Source organism: Sorex fumeus, unplaced genomic scaffold (assembly GCF_029834395.1).
Source record: "Sorex fumeus unplaced genomic scaffold, SorFum_2.1 ptg000025l, whole genome shotgun sequence".
NCBI classification, from domain to species: domain Eukaryota; kingdom Metazoa; phylum Chordata; class Mammalia; order Eulipotyphla; family Soricidae; genus Sorex; species Sorex fumeus.
Window position 1 is genome coordinate 1,906,198 of NW_026606082.1, and position 25,458 is coordinate 1,931,655.

The following is a 25,458-nucleotide window of genomic DNA, read 5'->3' on the forward strand; positions in this document are numbered from 1 at the left end:
ACCCTCTGTGCTATCGCTCCAGCCCCTAGGCTTGATTTTAGACAGTGTTGGGTGGCCCTGGTGAAGTGTGGTGGGGACTCTTGGCCACTTGCTCAACGGGCAGGAAGAGTTTTTATTTTTGTTTTTTGAGTCACACCCGGCGATGCTCAGGGGTCACTCCTGGCTCATGCACTCAGGAATTACTCCTGGCAGTGCTCAGGGGACCATATGGGATGCTGGGAATCGAACCCAGGTGGGCCGCGTGCAAGGCAAACGCCCTACCCACAGGGCTATCCTCCAGCCCCAAGAGTTTAAGCCTGGTTCAGCTCCGAGACCACACCCCCTGTTAACAAGGAACGGGCTCCTCCCTTGGCCGATTCCCACAACTGAAACACAGGCGTAAATCCCTCAACACAAGACACACGGAACTGACATCTTGATGCAGGGTTCATATTTGGGCCACACCCTGCAGTGCTCGGTGATCACTCCTGGAAGGGCTTGGGGGACCAGATGGGGCCCAGGCATCGAACACGGGTTGGCTACATGTCCACAGGCAAGTGCCCTACCCGCTGGAGTATCACTCTGGCTCCAGATGCGGGATCTGTACAAGGGAGTCAAGTGCTCGCTTTGGCACATGGCCAACCAGGTTCCATCTCCGACACCCCGTATGGTCCCCTGCTGAGAGTGACGCCTGAGCGCAGATGAGAGGTTAAGCCCTGAGCATTACTGGCTGGGGCCCCCAGAACACTCAGAAGAAACCCACCCAGTTGGGCACACGTAGTTGAGTGGGGAGGGCATTGGCCTTGCACATGGCTGACTGCAGCTTGATGCCCAGCATCCCCAAGGGCCCCACAAGGCCGGTCAGGACGCTCCCTAGGACTGAGCCAGGGGGAGTCCCTGAGCAGAGCTGGGTGGGGCCCAGGAACCGAAAGCAAATTCAACTGAAAAAGAAAAAGAGGCTATTTGCCAAGCACGGAAAAAACAAGAACTCGCCACTGCTGTGAGCCCCGGCAAAGCCTCTGTGATCCGTTGCTTGTTGGAGATGGGGTCATGTGAGGAGAACGTCCTTGGGACTTTGGATACGGCAACATCAGTTCACTGCTGGGAAGCAGAGCAACGAGAGAGCCTGTTTATTGCATAACTAGCAGGCACATATTCCAGAGGATTTTACAACGCTGGAAAGGTTGGGCGGGAAGTACAGAGGAGAATCTACAGCGAAGAAATGGAAGGGCAGGACGGGACAAGGGATGACACGGACCAAACACATGTGATTAAAAGGCATTTCATTTTTTCCAATGCAGCATTTTTCTTTTGTAAAAAAAAGAAGGTGGGGTGTGACCTTCAACCCGGACGAGGAAGGGACTCAAAGGACGTTATTCCTGGGAAGCTCGGGGTCGCGGGTGCCAGGCGCTGGCCGGCCACTCCGACCCCGCGTGGAGCGGCACGACAGCTCCTGGGCTGTGCCGTGGACAGTCCCAGTGGGACGAGATGCTGGGTCGGGCCTCTGGGCCCAGTTCGTGGCTCTTTGGCAAATACGAACTATTTGCATTCCGAGGCCGAAGCTCAGGAGCGGGGCCGGTTCCTTCTCTTCAGCGAGTGTCAGTTCCATAAAGTGCACCTCTGTCCTGTCAGCTTCGGGGCAGGGGTTGGGGTGGGGGGACGGCCTCTGGGAAGAAAGGGCGAAAAAACGAGGCGACAGACGCAGGCCCTAGGGCCAGGGGACAGAACCCCGGTGCCGGAGGTGGCCAGATCCACCGGGTAGACAAGGTGCGATTTGCCCACGGGACCGGAGGAGCTTCCGACACCAGGTCTTGGCGGCTGCAGTGGACACTGGACAGGCATCGCTGACCCTCCTGTCCCCGGGGGTTGCTCCACCTGGCGGCTTCTTTCTAGCGTTTTGGCACCGTGGCTTAGCAGTGAGCCCTCCGGTTGGTCCTCACTTGCCCCGGGGACAAAGGAACGTCCTCTGGGGCAGCTTCGGTGGAGATTCCGAGTCTGTTGTCCCCTGGAGGCCAACGAGCACCAATGCGGCGCCACCCGGGGGCCAGAGCAGGTGGGGTGGCTGAGTGCATGCAGCATGCGGAAAAGGCTGAGAGAGGGGCTCCCGCCTTGGGCGGACACCCTGCCAGAAGGCGTCGGCGCCCAGCGGGAGCGTGGCACTTCCGGTTGTGCAGGCAAGCAGGTGGGGCGGCTGGTGGGGAGGTGGTCGGACCCTTTCGCCGTGGTACTTGGGAAGCGGAGCATCCGCGTGAGGCTGGGGGCAGACCCACCCCCAAGAGACAGAGCGTGGGTGCCAGTCACAGTTCTGGGGAAACACGGGCAGAGCGTTGGGGCGACTTGGATGACCCCGACTCCTTTGTGAGCACGGGTGAGCACAGGTGATGGGACGGGATACGTGGGGGGAATCAGGACAACGAGCAACTCGGCACAGGCGACAGGGGCCCGTTTCTGGGAAGGCTCTGGGTGGAATCAGACAGCCAGGGAAGCCAGGCCCGCACACCCACTTCTGGGGGTCCTGGAGCAAAGGCCACGACAGGGGCTTCCAGGAGCTGGAGTTCCCCACGCTGTGCCTTGCAAACGTGGACGGGAGTTGCTGACATGGGTGGACACAGACACATGGCACAAAAACGTCCAGACTGCTGGTGTCCTTTGAAGAGCCCAAGTCCTAGCAGACCAGATCTCCTTTTCTGCCGGGCAGCCTGGGCGAGGCTGGGGAGCCGTTGTCTGTAAGCAGCACCCGGTCGTCACTCTTGGCATCACGACAGCCTGGTCTCAGCAGCCGTCAGGCTCGGGGCCACCCGGCAGACCTCCCGGGTCAGGAACACACCTTGACATTCGGCACGAGAAAGGTCTGTTTAGCGGCCCGAAGCGCCATCTCTGTCTTGCTTCCTAGCTTGGGGAGGGCAGGGGCACCCCGAGGGCGTCTCAAGGAGACCCCAGCTCGGGTGGCTGTCTGACTCTTACGGGAAGCCCCCGGGGATGTTGAGCGGAGAGCAACAGGCCGTGTGCAGAAGCGCTAGGGGATGGGGTAGCTTGCAGCGGGCCGTGTCCGGGGGAGCTCTGATCCCCGTCCCCCCGCGCAGACTGCGGCTGGACTCTCGAACGGGCGCTCCAGATTCGCTGATGGCTCGTGGGGAAGAGAATCATGGGGGTTGGGGGTGAGATGTCTGGGTTCTTGGGGTAAGGCAGAGCCCAGGGTCACGTGGCGTGACACGCGGGTGCTCCTCACTGGGTGCGGACCAAGGAGATGTGACGTGGGGGATGGGTAGTGGCCTGATGCCAGGCGAATTTAAACTTCAGGAGGAGAGTGAAAGCGAGAGAGAGAAGGCCAGAGAGAGACGGAGGGACAGAGAGAGAGAGAGAGACAGAGAGGTTCAAGGTACAAAAATCCACAAGAGAACATTTAACACAACTGTCGGAGAAACAGAGCGCCCACTGCGTCCTCCCGAGAGCGTTCACTACTTTTAGAAAGTGGCAAAGTCCTTTTCTCTACATACATGCTTGGAGATACCCCAAACTCCAGGGATTTTGCAGGAGGCTGGAAAATCTGCCCACTGCACACGCTTGGCAGGGAACAGATAACGCTGACTTTTGTGAGATTATTTCTTTCCACCCAGCCCTCTCACGGAAACGTCTTCCTAAATATCCCCTCTTAACTTCCACCGCAGGCAGGCAGTCTGACGGGATGACGCAGCCCTCGCGAGCTCTCGACAGTGAGGTTCTGCGTGTGGCGCCGATCCCTACCCGACAGTCACCGACAGAACAGAAGAACGTCAGGGAGCAAAGTAAACGGGCACAAAATAAGGCAAGTGGATTAAACCGATAGTTGAAAAGTTGTTAGAAAACATGCAAAAATAATACTGAGCTTTCTCTGAAAAAGTCTGAAAGTTCCATTCAACGTTCGTGTCTGGAAAAGACCCAAGAGTTCCGTGTCTTCCGTCTGGCCCGGGGTTCCTCCACGCGGGGCGCACAGCAGGGGCCCGCGTCCGCGCGCGTCAGTTGGCGTTCTCTTTGGTGGTGATGGTGACCAGCTGCTTGGCGGCCTTGGCGATGTCATACGCACACTGGATGACCTGCTGCGTGACCAGCTGGACGTCCGCGGGGGGACCCAAGTCCCCGGGGAGGGTCTTCTTGCACTCTGACTGGAGTCGGTAGGCACTGGCCGTGAGCAGGCGGAGGGAGGTCCTCACCAGGTCGGATTTGGCTTTCTAAAGAGAAAAGCAAGAGGCGGGTGCTGCGAACTGCAAGGCGGAGGCCGGGAGAGTGGGACAAGCCTTCTGAACACACCCTCGGCTGTTCTGTTACTGCACCGGAAGGAAGGGGTCAAGGGGCTCTGACCCAAAGGTCGAAGGGCAGGCTAACGTGTTACTTTTGCAGCCTGTGCCATTCTGGTGCCTATTTTGAAAAAGAGTAATCCACCAGGGCCGACTACTCCGGAGAAAACGTTATTCCGCAAATGCTTTGCCTTCAGCTCACAGGGTCCTGACTTACTAACCATACAAATATACAAGCAAAGAGTCTTTTTTTTTTTTTTTTGGCTTTTTGGGTCACACCCGGCGATGCACAGGAGTTACTCCTGGTTCATGCACTCAGGAATCACTCCTGGTGGTGCTCGGGGGACCATATGGGATGCTGGGAATCAAACCCAGGTCGGCTGCGTGCAAGGCAAACGCCCTCCCCGCTGTGCTATTGCTCCAGCCCCCAAAGAGTCTTTCAAAGGTCTGTGGATCGATTTACAAATCTAAAACTGTGCTACGACACTGTGCTTTCTCACTCTTCATGTAATCAAGTGGTCCTGAAGAAATGTCCTGCGCTTCCCTGAGAAGATCTTAACAGAGAAAGCAGGAAGTGACTTACTTTAGGGAACAACGTTGCCATCTCGCTGACAGCCACGTGGATCCTCTCTGAGCAGGGGATGTAGCTGCAAGGACAAGGGAGAGGTGACTCAAGGCAGAACACGCACTTCCAGCAGAACCCTCTGGGCAGAGGTCAGCGCAGGCTGAGGGCCGGGGGCCAGAGCGACAGCACAACGGGGAGGGTGCTCGCCCTGAGTGGGGTCCACCCGGTTTGATCCCCAGCATCCCAGGTGGTCCCCGAACTCTGCTAGGAGCCCGAGCGCAGGGCCAGGGGTCAGCCCTGAGCACTTTGGGAGTGGCCCCCAAACAAACAAGAGCCCGATTCTGCTTCGAGCACTGACCAACAGCCCACAAAGCGGAAGAGGACCAGGGGAAGAGCTGTCAGAGGAGACCATTGTGCTAGGGGTCCTTCCTCCCTGAAAAACAGGGCTCAGCGTCAGGCGGCGCCTCCTGCCTCAGGCCTTGGCATCCAGGCTGACCCTGAGTGCCAGGGCCTGAGGGTGCAGTGCTTTTTGGGTGCTGTGGTGCTAGGGCTCCTTAGGGGCGCCCGGCAGTGCTTGGGGGCTCTACCCAGCCATGCTCAGGAGGCCGGGTGGTGCCAGGGACCGAACCAGGCTCAAACGCACAGAGGCTGGTCCTACGCACAGTTCTACCTCCTGGTCCCCAAGGGAGCCTGCACGATCCTTTTAGGAGATTCTGAGTGTAGAGGTGGGCATGGCCTTTTATTTACTTATTTATTTGCTTTCTGGGTCACTCCCAGCTATGCTCATGGGTTATTCCTGGCTCTGCATTTAGGAATTACCCCTGGCGGTGCTCGGGGGACCATATGGGATGCTGGGAATCGAACCCGGGTCGACCATGTGCCAGGCGAACGCCCTACCCGCTGTGCTATCGCTCTAGCCCCGGTGATGGTTACTGAGTTTGTGCCACACCTGGTAATGCTCCAGGCTTACTTAGGGCTCTGTACTCAGGGGCCACTTGGGGGGGTGCTCGGGGGAACGTGGGACGCTGGGGCGTGACACCTGGTCGGCCGCGGGCAAGGCAAGCACCGCACTCGCTCTCCGGTCCTGAGACTGCCTGCGTCTTCATCAAACCATTCCGCTGCAAGGACGGCTTGTGTTATCCCCACAATACTTTCCAACGGGAAATCCTTTTACCTTCACAATTAGAACCTTGCGTCAGTTGCTTATTCGCTGGGGTCACAACAAAGGACTAACAATTCGTGAGGGGCTACGACCCCTCTTGTCACACAGCCGCTCAGAGGGGGGAAGAAAAGGCAACACGAAAGTTGACGAGGACAATGGCTCTTATCACACAGGAATGCTCCCTAACCCGTATGCCCATGGTCACACTAAGAGCCACGCCTAAGGATTCTTTTTTCTTTTTGTTTTGCTTGGGGCCACACCCGACAGTGCTCAGGAGCACTCCCCCACCAGGCCGTGACCGCAGCCACATGCTGCGGACTGCGCTTCCCTCACCCCAGGGATCTATGCTCTGACCTGTGCTCTGATGGGGAGGATTTTCACCCTCTTACCCCCGCTACCTCGGCCTCTGTCCTCAGGACAACCCCAGACACTCGTGCATTACACAACACTTTAGGAAGTCCTGGAGAAGCTGCAGAAGGACGATCACAGGGCGCCCCGCACCCCCAGTCTGAAGTGCTTGCTCACTACTTCTACCAAGCAGGCACGGACGGCGGGGAGGCTGGGGGCCCGGCAGAGAGGCCGCTTGCCTGGCACAGGGAACCAGAACTGAGTTCTGAGCACACGTGACCCAGCCAGAGCCTGAGCTCCCCAAGAGGACACAAGGAGGGGAAGAAAAGCCGGAGTTTAGTATAGCGCAAGGTTATAAATCGCTCTTGAGTCGAATAAATCCAATCAAGCACTGTCGGGTGTGGCCCACAGCAAAACAAAACTCTCAGTGGGCAAGCGGGCAGGGCAGGGGTGCTAGTGGAGACCGGGTAACTCATCACAAAGCACAAATACTCTAGATCGCGTCTGCTTTAAACCAAGGGTGATCTAACAGTCACCATCTCTGCAGCCTTCTTCCACCCTCGGAGAAACAAACCAACATCAGATCGTAGTATTTATTAAATGGACTTGCACGTCTCAAAACAGAAAAACGTCCTCCCCTGTGCTAAGCACCATGCTGCCGTCCCTGAAGCCAGAGGCGGCCTCCAGGCAGCTATTTGGACTTCGGACCTGGGACCCGAGCTCATCCGACTGTGAAGACCACCACAGCCTGGAGAGATGGCTCAGAGGGCTGGTGGGGACGCCTGCGTGTGGGAGCGCCCGGTTCACGGCCCTGCGATGGGGCAATGCAGGCCGCACGCAGTGGCGCCTGGCACCTGAGATGAGGCGCTAAGGAAGATGGGACAGCAAGGCAGCTGAGGCCAGGCCCTCACCCCTGCAGCCGAGAGGCAGCGACAGCCAGTGGCCCTCCACGCTGCACGGAAGAGCAACCCATCGGGCAGGTTCCTCCTTCTCCAGGTCCACCCACAAAGGATAGCTTCCTTTTAGTTTCTGCGGGTTTGTTTGGGCCACACCCGGCGACCTCAGGGGTCACTCCGGGCTCCGCATTCAGGAATTACTCCTGGCGGTGCTCGGGGGACCCTGTGGGGTTCCGGGGATGGAACCGGGATTGATCCAGTGCGAGGCCTGCGCCTTACCCGCTGAGCTATCACTAGAGCCTATTTTTTTGTTTTCGTGTCAGACCTGATAGTGCTCAGGGCTTACTCTTTTTTTTTTCTTGCTTTTTGGGTCACACCCAGCGACGCACAGGAGTTACCCCTGGTTCTTCACTCAGGAATTCCTCCTGGCGGCGCTCGGGGGACCCTATGGGATGCTGGGAATCGAACCCGGGTCGGCCGCGTGCAAGGCAAACGCCCTACCTGCTGTGCTATCGCTCCAGCCCCATCAGGGCTTACTCTTGAGGGGCTGGGTGGGGGGGTCCCTGTGGGGTGCTCGGGACTGCACCCCGGTTGGCTGTGCACAAGGCAGGCACCCTGCCTGCTACGCTACTGCCGCTTGTGTGCAAGGGCTGAACACAAGGTTTTACGCACGTGAGAAGCAGGGCTCAGTAGTGAAGCAGATTCTCAGTCCCAAGTGAAAGGGGATTATTTTTCTTAAAAAAAAAAAAAGGGAAAGAGCTGAAGAGATGGCACAGTGGGTAAGGCACTTGCCGTGTCCACAGCTGATGGGGGTTCGATTCTTGGCACCACCTAGGGTCCCGCCAGGAGTGACCCCTGAGCTGCTGGGCTTAACAGAATAAATAAAATTTAAAAATATGTATCTTCTTTTTCACTCCCCGGGGTCAGACCCTTTTAAAATCAGGGGGCCAGATGCGGTGCTGGGCATCAAACCTGCGTTGGGCATGTGCGAGGTACGTGCCTGCCGTGCTCTCTCTCTGACCCCTCCAGCCCTGTTCAAAGTTGGATTTAAAGTTAACGTCGTTCAAAACTCTCGCTGGGGGCCAACTGTCAGGTGAATTTTGATCTGTATCTTTGATCACCTGCCCACAAGGATGACCGAAGAAGTCAGGTTCATTTCGGCATCATCTGGGCAAATTTCTCCCAGCTCAGGAGAGGCCAATGAACAGCAGTGGCCAGAACCCCCCGCTGCAAATTCTGAGCTACCTCCTTCTTATTTCATTTTTTTTTTGCTTGGGGAAGGGGTAGGTGGTATACGTGGTGGGGCTGGGAGCAGACCCCAGGCCTCGGCATGTGCGCCAGCCCGGTCAGCTGGCTCTCAGCGCCCCCACTGCTCTGGTCTATTGAGAACAAGGAGAATCGTGACCCTCACCAGGCCACAATCCTATTTCCGTAGACAATCACCTTCACAGGGCACCCTAAGAAGATGACAAACGGAAAATACCGTGTAAATAAAGCCTCAAGCGGCGTCAATTTATTTCAGAGACCTTTTAACGAAATTCAGCCATGAATAGCTACGTAATTCGGGGCTGGAGTGAGAGCATAGCGGGAGGGCGTTTGCCTTGCACGCGGCCGACCCGGGTTCAATTCCCAGCATCCCATATGGTCCCCCGAGCACCGCCAGGAGTAATTCCTGAGTGCAGAGTGAGGAGCAACCCCTGTACATCGCCGGGTGTGACCCGAAGAGCAAAATAAAACAAAAAACGAAACCAAAAAAAAGAAAGAAGAAAAATCAACATACTGAAAAAGAAAACACCTGTTCTGAAAATGGAACAGGCCCCTCCCCCCACCCCCTTACCTGTCATGCTTGTTTTCTTGAGCGGCCCTGAGGAGCTCCTGGATATTTTTGGTGATCTGTTCGGTCTTCCGGATGACGTCCTCGGTGCTGGGGACGGGGCCCGGGGCCAAGTGGGGTTCTGCCGTATCGGGAACTGCGCTGTCCCCTTGCCACATCAGACTCCTCTGCCGTCCCTTCCGGCTGGACCTGTGGGCATTCAAGCGGGGCCCCCTGCACCAGGCATCTGCCTCCTCCCCACCTGTCTGCTGCATCTGAGCGGGCTGTCTGGCAGGAGACGTTCGCTGAGGACGTGTCCCGACACCCGGCCACGCTCGCAAGGAAGCCGTGCAGCAAGGTGGGGCGCTTGCCTTCCTCGCGGCCGACCAGGGTTCGATCCCCGGCAACCCCTATGGCCGGATCCCCGAGCCCCGCCAGGAGTGATCCCGAAGCGCAAGCCAGGAGTCAGCCCTGAGCACATCTGGGTGTGGCCCCCAAATTGAGCAACACGAACCCCAAAAAGGGCGGGGGCGCTGTTTCTGTCTGCTGGGTCGGAATCCCGACTCTTGCAGAAAAGGGGGGCGGGCGGGAGCGACTGGACAGCGGAGAGGGCGTTTGCCTTGCACGTGGCTGACCTGGGCTTCATTCCCGGCATCCCATAGGGTCCCCGGAGCACCGCCAGGGGAAATTCCTGAGTGCTGAACCGGCAGTAAGCCCTGAACATCGCCAGGCGTGACCCAACAAGCCGGGGGGTTAAAATAAGAAAGGGGGGAAGGTGGTGGTGGCCAGTGTGGGGACGGAGGGCCACGAGAGACGGGGAGGGCGGGGGAGGGGAGCAGACGTGCTGGGGAGAGCCGAAAGGAGATGGGCAGAGGGTGACTTCTCAGCACTTTAAGCGCTCGCTGAAGGGGCTTGACAAGAAGCCCAAGGGGGCGTGGGCCGCGGCTCCCCCTGCCCCACCCGGCTCTGCCTTCTGGCGCCTGTACCCTGAGTCCTCGGGGTCGGTGTCGTGCGGAGTGTTGTCGTAGTCACTCTCGGGCGTGCTGTTCTGCTTCTCCAGCCGGGACGCCTGTGAGAGAGGGAAGGGGGTCCCCGTCAGCGCCTTCCAGGGAGCCTGGCGCAGGAGTCGTGACCCGCCAGGCCCAAGCCGTTGCGGAGACTTCAGTGAGAGCGGAACCGTGGGTCCAGAGAGGGTTTCCTGCTTCCGCACCATTTCCGCCGGAGCCGTGCACGGATTCGCCTGACCACACACCCAGTGAGTCCCCTCGAACCAGGAACGCTCACGGGCCCCTTCGACCAACAGCAAGCATGCCAGCGGGCGCGTGCCCAGGACGGTCCAGCACTGGAGGCCACCTGCAAGCGGCCTGGTCTGACAACAGGTGAGAGAAGGAAGGGCCAAGCACGCCGGATGACGCCAGGCCGCAGAGTCAGGAGGAAGAGGAGCCGCAGAACCCAGGCCTCCTGCCTTCACCGAAGCACCGGCCCCTGCCTCAAGCACCCGAGGCTCTTCGAGAACTGGGGAGTTCTGAGTCTCCCGAGAAAACGGGTCTTTGTAATGGACTGCCACGCACTGCAGTGGGACACTTGGTCACTTGGTTTGAAAACACTGTTTTTTTTGGGGGGGGGTCACACCCAGAGATGCTCAGGGGCTCCTCCTGGCTCTGCACTCAGGAATTACTCCCGGCGGTGCTCAGGGGACCATATGGGAAGCTGGGAATCAAACCCAGGTTGGCTGTGTGCTAGGCAAACGCCTACCCGCTGTGCTCTCGCTCCGGTCCTGTAAACACTTTTCTTTACCAAAACATCTGTCCCTTAGAATACAAAGACATCTATCCCCTTAAAATACGAAGATTTGGGAGGCCAGTATAATGTTTAGAGTGCATACCTTGCACGAGGCTGAACCGAGTTTGATTCCTGGCACCCCGCGTTAAAAAAAAAAGATGTGGTGCGACTGTGAAGGTTCTAAAATGGGACACAAATCCAGAGGGAAAAAATTCTCAAAGTGTGTTGCGGCACCGCTTTTGTCTTCAGGGTGACAAGATTTTTCTTTTTGGTTCTGGGTCACGCCTGACTCTGTGCTCAGGAATCCGTTCTCGTGTGCTCGGGGCCCTACTGGGGTGCCAGGGATCAAACCCAGGTCCTGCTGTGTGCAAGGCAAGTGCCCTTCCCGCTCCACTATTGCTCTGGCCCAGGATGGCCAAAATTCGAAGGGGGTCATTTCCTTAAGGGTTAGCTCTAACGTGGTTAAGAGAAATGGTTTTCCCCCCGCAGTATTAATTTCATCCATCATATCTGAGAAATTCTTGATCTAGTCCAGAAATCAGTATAAGCTGATGCGAAATTTAAATCACTTAATGTACTATAATGTGTAAGGTAACTGACCGAATTTTTCATAATCAATTCGTATAGATGCCGTTCCCAGTGCTATACCTTGAATCCAAGCCAAGTTAATAAAAACATGGGACTGAAGATATGGATGTAAACTAAGACCTTTGTTTAAGCAGCCGTCAGGTGACGGCTTTAGCCAACAGAATAGTCACTTCAGACTAAGTTAGTCGAAGAAAATCTACATAGAGGCCGGAGTGATAGTACCGCAGGGAGGCTGCTTGCCTTGCATGTGACCGACTCCGGTTCAAACCCCGCATCCCATCTGACCCCCTGCGCACTGTCAGGAGTAATTCCTGAGCGCAGAGCCCTGAGCACCTCTGGGTGTGGGCCCTCCCACGAAAGCAGCAACAGAGCCATCCCTGGTGGGGAGCGGCTCCCAACTCTCGGGCCAATGTCCTGGGGGTCAGCACTCGCTGTCCTGCTGCTGAAGGAGTCCCACAACTCCCCCAGGCTGGTCCTGGGCCTGGCCACTCAAAGGAAGACTTGGAGGTTCCTAACCACGCAACAGGAACTTGGCGGCGTTTACTCAGTCAAGTCCAAAAATGACAGACAATGAGCCGTGCTGACGTGGAGCCTTCCAGAGAGTACGCAGAGCCAAGCTCTATCAAACTGAGCACAACTTCTTCCCCCGCCCCCAATTTTTTGGGTGTTTGGGCCACGCCCGTCTGTGCTCAGGACTTACTCCTGGCTCTGCGCTCAGGAATCACTCCTGGCAGTGCTCAGGGGGCCGTATGTGGTGCTGGGGGATCGAACCCCGGTCAGCCACGTACAAGGCAAGTGCCCTACCTATTGTACTGTTGCTCCGGCCCCAACTTCTACGATACCCTTGTCTGGGGGCTGGAGAGAGAGAGAGCAGCATGGGGAGGGCGCGTACTCTGTAGCAGATTGACTCGGGTTCGATCTCACGTATCCTGTATGTTCTCCCAGGAGTAATTCCTGGGTGCAGAGCTCAGAATAACTCCTGAGCACTGCAGTGTGTGGCCACCAAACAAACAAAAAAACCCCGCCACCTTTGTTTTCTCATCTCCAGCCTTATTTTGATCTTGTCTGGGAATGAATCGACTTTACAGATGGAAAACCAAAGGAAGCACTGCCCTCGGGCAGGGAGCAATGAGTCCAGCTCTTCCGGGTGAGCTCCACACCCCCGTTCCCCGCCCCCCGCAAAAACCCATCTTACCTTTCGTAAGGAAAGTGTGACTAATCTGTTAATTTCGTTGCCTTTAGCTCATACACACACACGCGCACACAGGCGAGTGGGTCTGCACGTGTGTATGTGCACACACACGTACATATGTAAATGGAATGTAAAAACTCGCATTTAAATAATTATTCTAGAAAATTCATCCAGAGCTGCTCCAGTGGGAAAATCTAGAAAATAGAATTAGACCCAGGAAATTCCACATTTTTGTAATGGATCCTTTGGGGGAAAAAAAAAAGCTTTCGATACAAATTTGATAATTACAAATCAATCCAATACCCCACAGTGAGAAGTACCGAGTTTTATTTAAACATTTTTGAAGAAGTAGGACTCACGTGTCTAATAAACACACCCAGGAAATGTTTCTCAAGGGAAACAACAAACAAGAGTTAAGACCCCAGGAAATCACATACTTACACATTCAATCCTTCGTCATTGTCAACAAAGGCATTATGTACAGGACTTGAGATTAGCTGGCATTTAATTTTATAAATATGATTGTGAACATGCAGAGTTAGGGTCTATTAGTTAAGAATTCGGCTCTCCCAAAGCTGTTAATAGAAAAGTTACCTTATAGCTGGTGCTGGTTCAGTGAAACAGACGTACAGATTTCTCTGAATACAACTGTGCCACCACCATGAACATCTAAATTCACGAGGATGTGTTCGGGGACAGTCAAGATGATCAGGTTAACTGTCTTTTAACAATGTATAAATCTGTCTCAGCAAGAAGTCCTTGCAGTGGTATTCCTAACTACCAAACTACCTATGTATTTTTTCAAGCCAATTTTCCAGTGGCAAATTTTCCTTGATTCTTAACCAAATTTCAAGTAAGGCAGTGCATTTTTAAGCCATCCGTTAGCTGAATGTTTCATGAAAACAGTGAAGATCAATGTCAAAACTGTTCCGAAAGATGCTTGACGCCCTCTCTCCCTAACTGGTTGTATGGACCTCAAAAGTGTAGCAAAGAGCCCCTCAAAAGCCTCTGTGAGCCTCTGGTGTTGGCAGTGGGGAAGAAAGTTCCCCCCACCACGCCTGATGTGGGCGCATGGGAAAGGGCCCAGCTCCAGCCCACCTTGTCTGTAAGTCTGACCCCTCCCCCTCGCACCTGTCACACCGTATTCAGTGTTTAAAAACAAAATGAAACACGCAGTGGCACAGCTCACACAGCGAAGGCCACGGGTGTGACTCCTGGCACACTGCATGCAGGCCAGGGGTACAGCCCAGGGGTCTAGTGAATCTCTCACATACACGAGGCCCCGGGGTTGACACGCCAGAAGCACGCGGGCCTGTCCGTGCGTGCACACACAAAACCAGGCCCCGAGTTCAGGCCTTCAGGGTCTCATCCTGAGACTTTCTCAGCGTAGGCAAGAAAGTATTTTTTAGAGTGACGGTGCCCAGATTTCTGAGTGCAGAGCCAGGAGGGACCCCGAGCATCGGCGGAGGTGGCACCAAACACAAAAAAAGAAAAAAACCCACAAAAAAGACAAAAAACAAAACCCCTAAGAACAACAATAAAAAAGAAACTCCAAGCCGGTGATGGAGGAGGTGCTGAATGAGGGCAGAGATGGCGCCACTCCTTTAGATGGCCACTCTAAGGGAGCATCTGAGTCTTCTGCGGGTGGGCGGGAGTTGGGGGGCGGGGGCACACATCAGACACGAGCAAGGAGGGCTTGGACCAGCTAACAGCAGCCTCCGCTGCCCACGCAGTGTAAATCTTAACATGGATCCGGGAGCCGGGAAACCCTGACTTGTGACTTCAAACTGACATATGAGGTCGCGAGGTTAAAGATAATATGAAAAAGAAAAAAAGAAAAAAAAAGCACAGCGTTAGAGGCCAGGGATGGGGCTCAGTGGCAGAGCACATGCCCTGTGTGTATGCGGCCCCGGGGTGGGTCCCTGGCGCCCACAGTAACGACAGTCTTCGTATTCCAGCTAGTTCAGACGGACAAGCTCGGACCTGGTAACTGCAGCACGGAGGAGACGCTAACTGAGACAGCACTGCCTTCCTCACAGAAGTAACCAGCAGCCAGCTAACTTTGTTTGTTGAGAAAGAGAATCCGCGCGGAGTCAGTGCCAGGGGGGTGAAGTGTGAACGGTGTTAGAGGCGCCGAGAAACCGAGCCCGTGGAATCAGGCGAGGAGGAGGCTGCCTCCCACGGCCATGCGCGTGTGCGTGTGCGTGTGCGTGAGTCGGCAGGGGCGCGGCCCCTCATGCAGGGCAGTTAGGGGGAGGGAGGGCCGGAAGCTGCAGAAAGCACCGGGCCTGCTCCAGAGAGCAGTCAGCGTGTACTTAACCCTTCGGGCGCTCTCGTCCCTGGACCAGGAGAGTGTGGAGGGGAAGGAAGGCAGAGACGAAGAGGAGGTCACAAGCGCACTCCTCCCGATCTGAAAGGGGAGAGAGAGACACGCTGGGGGGAAACAAAACCAAACGAAAACCCCGCCACCCTCCTGGCCTCGCCCACGCCTCCCCGCGAAAGAACCCCGAGAAAGCACCCTGCTCCCCGGCGCCGGGGCTGGGGTTTCCGAGACAGGCCGGTGGACGGCCACGCTAGCCAGCCCCTGGCCAGAGGCTTCTGGGAAATCCCTCGGATTGATCATGAAGATCCTGTCTTTATTATAAAGATCTTCATTTATATAAAGATCCTGTCTTTAAGGGAAACGGTAAATCCTAGCAAAGTCCGCTGAATTTCCCAATATTTTAGAAAAGAGACAGGGATACAGATGCTCGCCTTGCATGAGGCAGCTCCTGGCTTGACCCTTGGCACCAGAGGGTCCCCCAGCACTACCAGGAAGGACCCCTGAGCACAGAGCAGGGAGTAGCCCGCGCGGCACAAGATTACACTGGGACATATTACCCATCCACTCTTTAGAACAGATAGAGAAATTTTTTTTTTTTTTTTTTTTTTGCTTATTGGGTCACACCCAGTAATGCACAGGGCTTACTCCTGGCTCTGCACTCAGGAGTTACTCAGGGGACCATATGGGATGCTGGGAATCGAACCCGGGTCGGCCGCGTGCCAGGCAAACGTCCTTCCCGCTGTGCTGTCTGTCCAGCCCCCAGAACAGATAGAGAATTTTTATGTTAGAACTTTCTGACATTCTAGATAATTCTTTAAAAAGAAAAAAATAAAGCACATTGTGAAAAATAACGAAGGCTGCTTTTCCTACACTTGTCAGATGTACAAGAATACGACACTTCGCCTCGTTTGATGAGATTCCCACCCAAACACACAGGTAGAAGGAACGGACTCCGGTACACTGCCGCTCATTCTACCACGCAACAGCTTGGAAAAATTAAGCTAGGGTTTGATTACCCCATTTGTCTTTTCCTCTTGATTTACTTTGGGGAAAACTCATCTAAGCTAGGGGCGAGAGAGAAGACTCACGGGGCAGGGACACACACACGGCACGCAAGGACACCCGGGCTCGATCTCCGGGTGCAAGCCCGAGTGCCGAATGTCACCCCAAAACCAACACCACCACCCACGCTCCAATGTCTGTAACAGCTGGTCACACACAGGTTTAAAAACAGATTCATCCCAACTAAATAACGATTGTCTGAAAACCTCCTGACTCAAGCACACTCGACTGTTGTACCTGTCCCAACCCATCCTGGCGCGCGACCCCGGGGAGGTCAGACTGAGTTCTGACATCTTGTTCTTAGGGAATGCTCGGAAGCTGGGTGGGGACCCACTGGTCACAGGGACGGGCTGTAGTGGTCTCGGGGCCTCTAGATTTCCCCTGCAGGCCAAGGTCACTCACGGACATCACCTGCCCCATGGGGAGGGCAGAAAGGGGCCCTGCCTTCGAGGGTCCTGCTTCTCCGAAGGGCCGGGCCCCTCCGTGTGCAGGGAGATGGGCCTTCCCATGCAGGTGACCGCTGCGACCCATGCTCTGGTTTGGGAAGCGGGGAAGAAGAGCCGATGACGCCAGGAGTTCCCCTGCTGGCTGCCTGACGGGGACAGAGAGTGCGGCGAGGGGCGGAAACGGGGGGAGAGGCAGCGCTGAGCAAGGGCCCGAACCCCCACTTGCGGGAGGCCTTGTGGGCCAACGGCTCCGCGCGCTGGTGGGACTCGGCCGCTGCGGACAGATGCCAGCCAAGCACACGCACGGACACGGTGGCAGAGCAGAGACACAGACACGAGGGGGCCGGCGGGTCCCCAGAGGGAAGCCAGCGGTCAAGGCCGCGAGAGCGCGGGTCACTTACGTGCGCGGGGAAAGGCTGCAGCCTCGTCCTGCTCTCTCCCGGGCGGTCTACTTCCCCCAGGGGGAGGAAGGGCTTCTGCCCCGACCCCGTCTCGTACATGGACATGGGCCTGCTGCCCCGGGCGGAGGGACGTCGCTTTAAGGAAGAGTGGTTCGAAGTGTCGGTGCACTCAGGCCCCGTCTGCACCTGATAGAGATGGGTGGAGGCCTGTTTCCTGAGGTTCGAATTTTCACTCTGGAGTGTTTGCAGCTGAAAGAAACGGTTAGCAGTGGGTCGGTGTTTTTCTACAGCAAGCGGAGAAGAAAACAGAAACGCGAAGTCAACAAACACATTCGACCTCGAGCTAAAACGAGCACAGCGCACCGGGCTGAAGCAAAAGGCAGCGACCAACATAAAACCCCTTCTAGCGGGCGAGGCACAACCAGACTCAGTCACTTAAAGCAAACTACACAGACCCACTTTTGGATTTCTGGAAAAGCTGCAGTGGGGGCTTTCTTCCTTTAAGAAAAAAACAAAGTGTCTGACCATCTACGTCCAAGCTGGGAAATATCTGCGGGCAGGCTGTGCTTGTGGGATTATCCTGAGAGCTTGAGGTCCCCGGGACATCGTTCAGGTTTCCAGTGGGCCCCGAGCAACCAACAAATGCCCCCAATGCCAGCGAACACCAGGAAGCAGCACGGGGGTGACTGGGGTTTGCGCTGCAAAAGCCAAGGAAGACAGCGGAGGCAGCTTAGGAAAACTCAGGTCAGCCGTTGCTTCCCAAAGAGCCGACGAGAAAAACTCGGGTCAACAGGATTTTATTCAAGAGCGTACTCGGGACATTCCAAACAACTTTGCACTTTGAAAAATCGGAGGCCTCGGCCCGCGGCCGCTTGCCAGAGGGACACAGCTGGGGCCTCGGCGTCTGTGACATCTTCTTCGGGTGAGCACTCAGGAGGCGTGCTGGCCCCCCGGGCGATCCGCTGGCTCTCGGTCGGCCGGGGTGGGATGGTTTGGCCTCTCTCGCTCTCTCTCTCTCAATCTCTCCCGCAGCTTGGTTACCCCCTGCTGTGGTGGCGCTACTCTGCCTGGCACCCCCGGGTTAGTCAGGGGCTGTCAACGGAGGCCCCGAGCACTCTCTCCGTTCCTCAGGTGCTGGCCGCGCTGACGTGGTGCTGGGGCACGTCAGACACGTAACTGAGTCCAGTCTGCAGTGCCCTTCCCCCCGGGTGCGCCTCCATCTTCCAGGGCCATTTCTAAGCTGGGTGGGTCGTGAGTTCAGCTGTCTACTCTTGGACAGACTGGATTTAAAAAAAAAAAAATCTGGCCACGGTTCCCACTGGGGTCAAGGCTTACGTCCGAAAGCAACTGTCATTCTGCACCAGAAGGTCGTGACTTTTTTGTTCAATAGCAAACCCCGTTCGGTTAGGAGTGACTTTCAATGTCTACTTAGGAAGCACCGATCTGTGAAAAACACACCGAGATCTGCTGCTCCTCTTCATTAGTTAGCATCCTGTTCAAGCAACTGTCAAATGTGAAAGATCAGACACGAGTCACGCTATTTTGTCAACTACACGTAAAATATAGAGATAGTAGAAACTGTTACCTAATTTTTTTTGGGGGGGGGGGGTTTGGGGGGCAGTTGAGGACACTCAGCAGTGCTCAGGGCTTACTCCTGGCTCTGCACTCAAGGATCATTCTGGTGATCCTGGGGGGGATCATCTGGGTCTTCTGGGGTCTGAATCTAGGTTGGCGGCCTGCAAGGCAAACGCCCTGCCTGCTGCACTGTTGCGCCAGCCTCCTAGCTTTGAAACAAACACTGTCACTGTCTTCCCATTGTTCATCCATTTACTCGAGTGGGCACCAGTAACGCCTCCACTCTGAGACATATTACTGTTTCTGGCATATGGAATACGCCCCGGGGAGCTTGCCAGGCTCTGCCATGTGGGCGGGATACTCTCGGTAGCTTGCTGGGCTCTTCGAGAGGGATGGAGGAATCGAACCCAGGTCGGTCGCACGCAAGGCAAACGCCCTACCCGCTGTGCTATCGCTCCAGCTCGAAATAAGTACATCTTAGTTAAAAAACAAACTCTACGTAGGTAATAGATATGGTGCCAGCCGTGGGGAACTGTGACTAACTGCCCGTTCCACAGAAATACCTACAGGCCCAGTCTTTCTGAAGGGTCGTCTGCTAAAGAATGACGGACTGCTCTGTGCCACGAAGGCTTTGAGCACAGAATCCGTATCTGCGATGCTCTATCCAGTGGAAGAGCAGCTGCACGAAGACGAGGACTCACCGGAGACCCCGACACGCCAGGGCTGGAGACAGGCAAAGGTGCCCGTCAAGACTGCCGGGTGGGGAACCCAGGTCTTACAGCCAGGATGGTTTCACTCCGAGAGAGGCGCTGATGGCACGTGTCCCTCAAGGAGTGTGTCCAGTCACACATCCGTCCGTCTGTCTACAGAGGAACCTGCTCTTGGAGCTTTTCACACGAGGCCACGGGATCCGCAACTTTATCTAAAACACATTCCTGCCTCTGAACCACCCAGCCTGGATGTTGTTTGAACGTGTCTTGTCTTTTTTTTGGGGGGGGGGGGGCGTCACACCTGGCGACGCACAGGGGTTCCTCCTGACTCTGCACTCAGGAGTTACTCCTGGCGGTGCTCAGGGGACCATATGGGATGCTGGGAATCGAACCCGGGTCGGCCATGCACAAGGCAAACGCCCTCACCGCTGTGCTGTCTCTCCAGCCCCATTGAACGTGTTTTGATGAGCTCCAGATTCCTAGACTCACTCAAAAAAATGTTTAAGTGGCCCATATCCGAAGAGATAAACCTGAATGTAAATGATGTTTTTTTCAAAAGAGAGGCCACTCCCAGTGGTTTGGGGCAAGGGCCGGGGCCCATCTGTTGACAGCTGGCCCTGCGGTTTGGGCTGGTGGAGCTTGGGGAAAACGGGGTCACCTTCGGCAGCTCTCCAGGAGCTGAGGCCTGGGCCAGGGCAGGACTCTACCCCTCTAACTCTGCTAGACCTCAAGGACGGTTATCTTAATGCTTGGTTTATTTAATTTTTGCTTTTTGGGTCACACCCAGCGATGCTCAGGGGTTCCTCCTGGCTCTGCACCCAGGAGTCACTCCAGGCGGTGCTCGGGGAATCCTACGGGATGCTGAGGATTGAACCTGGGTTGGCCGGGAGCAAGGCAAATCCCCTTCCCAGCTGTCCTATGGCTCCGGCCCGCCTTGATGCTTTCTTGTTTGGAAGGGGTGTAACAGAAAATGAAGAGCTGCAGGTGATTCAACACTCAATAGATAATCAAAAGCTTTTCTAAGAACAGAGGAGGCGGCCCATGAGCAATGGTAAATCATTTCACCCTGCATTTCTTAAAGAAGCGCGAGCCATTTGCTGTCAAGAATCGAGGTTATTGCTAGCAATTTCTGTTAATACTACAAGGAGCATTACAGAATTAAAAAAAAAAGTGATGCTAAGCAGACTGATTTACTGCGGCAATGTCAGCAAGTTAAAGGGGGAAAAAAATCACCTGAACAAAATCATTAGTTCAATTACTCAAACAAATTCTAATTCATTAAAAAAAAAAGAACAGGTTCTTTCGAAAAGCCAAAGGAAACGTGAGCCCAGCACTTACAGGAAAGGGCCAAACTGGACCCCACCCAGCCTTCGTCCCCAGCACAGTTCAGGCCCAGGTACAGGGTCACTTGTCTCAAAAGAAATCAAACCACGATCTAGAATCTGCAGAATCGCAGAGTGAACCCCCAAAGGGGCACTGCAGGGTCGGCCTTGACAAGGCAGAGAGCTGGCGCCTGCTTTGGCTCCCGTAGGAAGCGTCACTGACAGACAAGGGCTCAGACGCTCATTGAGCACAGCCCGCCTGCTCTGCTTGTGCTCACGGCTCGGAAGCGCTAGCCTTCAAATCCGTGGACGGAGACCCAGAAATAGCCTGTTTAGTTTCTGTGTGAGGGAAGTGCAAAAATCCTACGTTCGCAGAAGCTGCATGACGGCAGGAGTCCTCCCAAGTCTCAGGGAGATGCAGAATTTCCAACTTCCGTTACTAGCGCTCTCCTGTCGCATCGGCCAAGGTGATCTTCCCCTGACACGCATGCTCGGCTACTCTCGGGCCCCTTCGTTTCTTAGGGATTAAGCAATTCACACATTTCTGACCCTCCCGTAAGGCAAGACAGAGCTGCACCAGACGGGGCAGTGCCTGCTGCGTGTCCAGCTCCCGTGACTGCAGAGGAAGAGCTTCAGGTGTGGGTGCTGCTTATCGGAGCCGACCCTGCGGCAGGCCCTGCTTTAGAGCACAAACGAGCGCCCAGTGGCGGTCGAGACCGAGAGCAGGGAGGTGGGCCCGGGCAGACAGCGTGAGAGCTGGGACAGGGACAGCCCCCGCCCTTCCCCGGCAGGGGGCTCGGAGCAGGGCTCCTTGACACACGCCCGCCTGCCGGGCCGGCCGTCTGTTCTGTCTGACCGCGAGGCTCCTTTGGCACCAGAAACAGGAAGACTCACGTTTTGAGGGGCAGTGGCCAGGCCCCCGGGAAGCAGAGGACAGCCCAGCGGTCTCAGGGCGGCTAGGCCGACCGCAAACACCGGCTGGGGCTGGTCCCGGTCTCCGACCCGGGAGACGTGCTGAGGGTTTGATTCCGATCGAACGGGCTTCACTGACGACGGCCAGATGAGTCTTGTTTCCCAGAGACCGCCTGGCCCAGAGCGTTTCAGGGCTGGGACAGGCAAGGCCTATTTCTCCCCAGCACGAGGACTGGGCGTCTCCCTCACCCTACGGGGTGCAAGCGTCAATCACCCTGGCGTGGAGTAACATGTTACCTTTTTCTGCATAATTCTCAGCTCGTCACTCAAGTTGTTATTCACCTTCATGAGCTGCTGTATCTTGGCCTCAGAAGCTACTAGGGCGTGTTTGACCTCCATAAACTCCTGCACAGTGACTGGTCCATCTGATAAATCTGAGTCTAGGCTCTAAAAATAAATTGGGGAAAACGTTCACAATCTGAGATGACAACAATTCGGCACTAACAGCTAAAAAATTTCAGAGTCTGACCATGCCGGCTGGATCTCAAAGTTCATCACACCAAGTCAAGGCTTCTGAGAGGGAAGCAGAAGTGACACATAAAAGTGGGGTTACTAGGGTACTTGAAAAAAAATTTGGAGTCTCTCTCTCTCTCTCTCTCTCTCTCTCTTTCTTTCTTTCTTTCTCTCTTTCTTTCTTTCTCATCAGAACAGGCAGAGGGGCGATCATCTGCTCCAACAGACTAGGTGCCTGCGTGTCTGCCTTCCTCACGCTTAGCGTTTATCTTTGGATTCACTGTTGTCACCTCTTTCAGGCCAACGGGTTTTCACTGTGCCTCCAGCAGTACTCTAGGGGGCTTGCGATACATCGGAAATGAAACCAAAGATTCCTGCTTCCTGGTATTTACATTCGAGCAGAGGAGGGAAGGAGGGGGAAAAAAAAACGAAGTAACTAGGTGATGAGACAGCAGTTGTTAGTGCTGTGAAGACAGGTCAAACGGAGCAGGGTGCGGGCCTGGGAAGTGAAGGTGAGTGCACAGAGGGTGACGGATCGGGCCGGCAGGGTGAGTCTTCGGGAGGTGAGCCGGGAGCCGCAGCCTTAAGGAGGTGAGGACATTAGTGAACGGCTGTCGGCAGGGGGCAGTTCCAGCCAGCACAGAGCTCAGCCAGGGGCAGCGGGTGAGCGGGGTCAGGAGGCGGCGGCCCTGGGCACTGTCAGAGCCCGGAGGACCTCCGCAGTGGGGAGGGTCTTGCTTTCCCCCCGAGTGGGCCTGGAGCCTCTGGGAGGTCTGGCGGGGGCTTTCCGGCTGAGACTAGTGGCTCCCGTGCCCCTGCGTGCCCGTCTATCTCCCAGGCCCGGGAGCTGGAGCTCCGTGGCCTCCACGCACCTCCGCGATGTCCTGCTATCGCCACCTGCCTGCCCGCCCGGCCCTTCTCCCGTCTTCTCTCTGTGCTCTCACATGCCTGCAGGGTCTGCCCCTGCCGGTCCCTCGAGGCCTGCCACTGTGCCACACGGACTCTCCCTCGCAGGCCCTCCCTGCTTGGAGCTCGCCAGCAGTCCCCAGACGACGATCCCTTCCTCTCCGTGCTCCCCACAGGAACCCCAACGGCTCCGACTGTCGCCCTTCCACCCGCCCCCAAAGCTGCCCCGGCTCGGCGGGGTGGAAGAGCCCTCCCGCGCCCCAAGCCTCCGTGGGGTACCGGCTTGCCGGCCGCCCGCCGCTCCGCTGCAGGTGATGCCCGTCGCGTTCTACCTCGGCCCGCAGCCTCGCGGGTAAAGGGTTAGCCAGAGGGGCGGATCAGCCAGGGAAGCGACACCTGGCGAACGTCTGGTGAGGGGCTGATGGACAGGGCCCCCTCACAAGCCGCAGAAAGTCCCAAGTGCGGCAGGGCTGTGACCCGGCCTCTGAGCCGGGGATGACGGACTCCTGTCTTCCAGCTAGTTCCCGCATTCCAGTCTCCGTCCGGCCCACGCGAGCTGCGGACCCCACTTTACCTGCACGGCGTTCTCCAGAGGGCCGGCCCCCGGCACATGCAGACGAGGCCAACTCGCAAGAGGACGGGGTTCTGGAAAGAAGCCCCGGCCCCCACTGCGGGCGCCCCGTCGCCTCTCACCTTCTGCCTGCTGGCCTTGCTGGCGGTGGCTTCCGGGTCCGTGTCCTCGTCCGAAGCCACGCTGTCGTAGTCGGGCTGGTCGTTGTCGTGGCCCTCAACACTGTGCTGGCTGCTGATCGTTTTCAGGATGAGCTCCACGTTGTCTACCGACAGAAGCAAATAGCTTGACTTCGGGTTTAGGGAAAAAAACCTCCCTCCTCGGGGCTGGAGAGACAGCACAGCGGGTAGGGCATTTGCCTGGCATGCAGCCAAGCCGAGTTCGATCCCCAGCATCCCATAGGGTCCCTCGAGCACCGCCAGGAGTGATTCCTGAGTGCATGAGCCAGGAGTCACCCCTGTGCATCTCTGGGTGTGACCCAATAAAGCAAAAAAAAAAAAAAAGTAATATTTAAGCTGATTGAAGAGCTAATAAAGATTCACTAAAAAAACCCTAATGGATAGGGATAATAAAATAATCATAATCATTGGTATATGATTTCCTTCAAGTTTTTCTCTATGCACAGACAAGCAGTTCTCATTACTTGCAGGAGATACGATGAATCAAGTTACTATGAAGACTGAATTCACAAATACTGAACCACTGTTCTGAGTGAAAGTAAAAGCTTGTGAGCTCCTGATCATAACAACCTCATCAACCAGTTAGCTTATAACCTTGTTTTGTGGGTGTTTTTTTTTTTAAAGACACTGTCTAGAATATCTGTTAGCTCGTTAATACTGAACTCCAAGCCAGCACACTCTGTAACTCGTGCTGGAGGAAGCCTCCCTAAAACAGGCCTTTTTTCTGTCAACACTGCTGCCTTCTTATGCTCGGACACCCCAAGACAGCATTCAGCACTAGGCTCGGGCGACCTTAAACAGTGAGATCACAGGCGAAAGCATAAAACCCCGAAAAATGGGGCGTGAAACAGACCTTGCAAACGACGCTTGTGGGCTATGTGAGTACACAAATAAAAGACAAGCGTGTACAGCCTTCATCAATCTCAACTTGGAACATGTGTCTCGGAAGACATAAATTTTGGTTTTTGTTTAGGGTTGGAGCGAGAGCACAGCGGGTGTCTGCCTTGCGCGCGGCCGACCTGGCCGACCCAGGTTCGATTCCTCCGCCCCTCTCGGAGAGCCCGGCAAGCTACCCATGACATATTCCATATGCCAAACACAGTAACAACAAGGCTCACGATGGAGACGTTACTGGGCCTGCTCGAGCCGATCGATGAACAACGGGAGGACAGTGACAGTGACAGTTTTGGGTCACACGCGGCAATGCTCCTGCTCTGCACTCAGGAATCCCTCCTGGTGGGCTCAGGAGACCTATGGGATGCCGGGGATCAAACCCGGGTCGGCAGTGTGCAAGACAAATGCCCTCCCCGCTCTTCACTACTCTTCACTGCTTTGTGTCTGTGTCCACAAGTCATGGACATGGAATGAGAGTGCGGCAGGGAGCGACCTGGGAGTTACAAAGCTTTACCAAGAGGAGAACTGGCAAGCGTGGGATCTGCACGCAGTGAGAACGGACAGCAGAGTCACACTTGACGTCATCCATTCACTTGTTTGCGCGTGTTACTTCCCTTACAACACTGGACTGGTTTATAAAGCCCATGAAGTTGACGAAAAGGGGGCTGGAGAGAGCCAGGGATCCGGTCACGTGCCTTGCACATGGGCGACCCTGGGATCCGATCCCCCGCATTTTCGACATGTTCCCGCAAGCACTCTTGGGAGAACCCGAGCACAGGCCCAGGAAAGCACCTGGGCGTTGGCTGCTCAGCGCGGCCCAAAACCCGTGCTCGCAGGGTCGAGAGGGCTGAGCACGACTTTTCATGCATGAGACCCATCCAGGGGCGAATCTCCAGCGACACAAGGTCTCTCACGCACCAAGCTGGAGTAGGTCCTGAGCAGACAGACGTGGTCTAGAACTGATGACTGGATTGAGCGTTAGGCTCAGTGGTAGAACAGTAATGGTGGGGCCCAGTGTTCAGTTGTTCAGTTCCAGGCATAAAAC

At 55.8% G+C, this 25,458-nt stretch overlaps 1 protein-coding gene across 6 annotated transcripts in view; it reads right to left on the reverse strand.

The window, feature by feature from the left end:
- Positions 1–2,859: 2,859 nt before the first annotated feature.
- GIT2 (GIT ArfGAP 2) overlaps positions 2,860–25,458 on the reverse strand; it is a 49,031-nt gene continuing 26,432 nt past the window's right edge. For 2 of the 6 annotated variants that reach the window (XM_056114475.1, XM_056114474.1), the window contains exons 13-20: positions 23,463–23,605; positions 21,648–21,797; positions 16,832–17,080; positions 14,920–15,009; positions 10,024–10,106; positions 9,062–9,247; positions 4,837–4,900; positions 2,860–4,187 (exon numbers count right to left, since the gene is read on the reverse strand). In XM_056114475.1, the coding sequence (XP_055970450.1) occupies positions 3,975–4,187; positions 4,837–4,900; positions 9,062–9,247; positions 10,024–10,106; positions 14,920–15,009; positions 16,832–17,080; positions 21,648–21,797; positions 23,463–23,605 (1,178 nt within the window). In that variant the 3' untranslated portion in view covers positions 2,860–3,974. The remainder of the gene's footprint in view (positions 4,188–4,836; positions 4,901–9,061; positions 9,248–10,023; positions 10,107–14,919; positions 15,010–16,831; positions 17,081–21,647; positions 21,798–23,462; positions 23,606–25,458) is intronic. The other 4 variants (XM_056114478.1, XM_056114477.1, XM_056114476.1 and 1 more) reach the window with 3 other exon arrangements.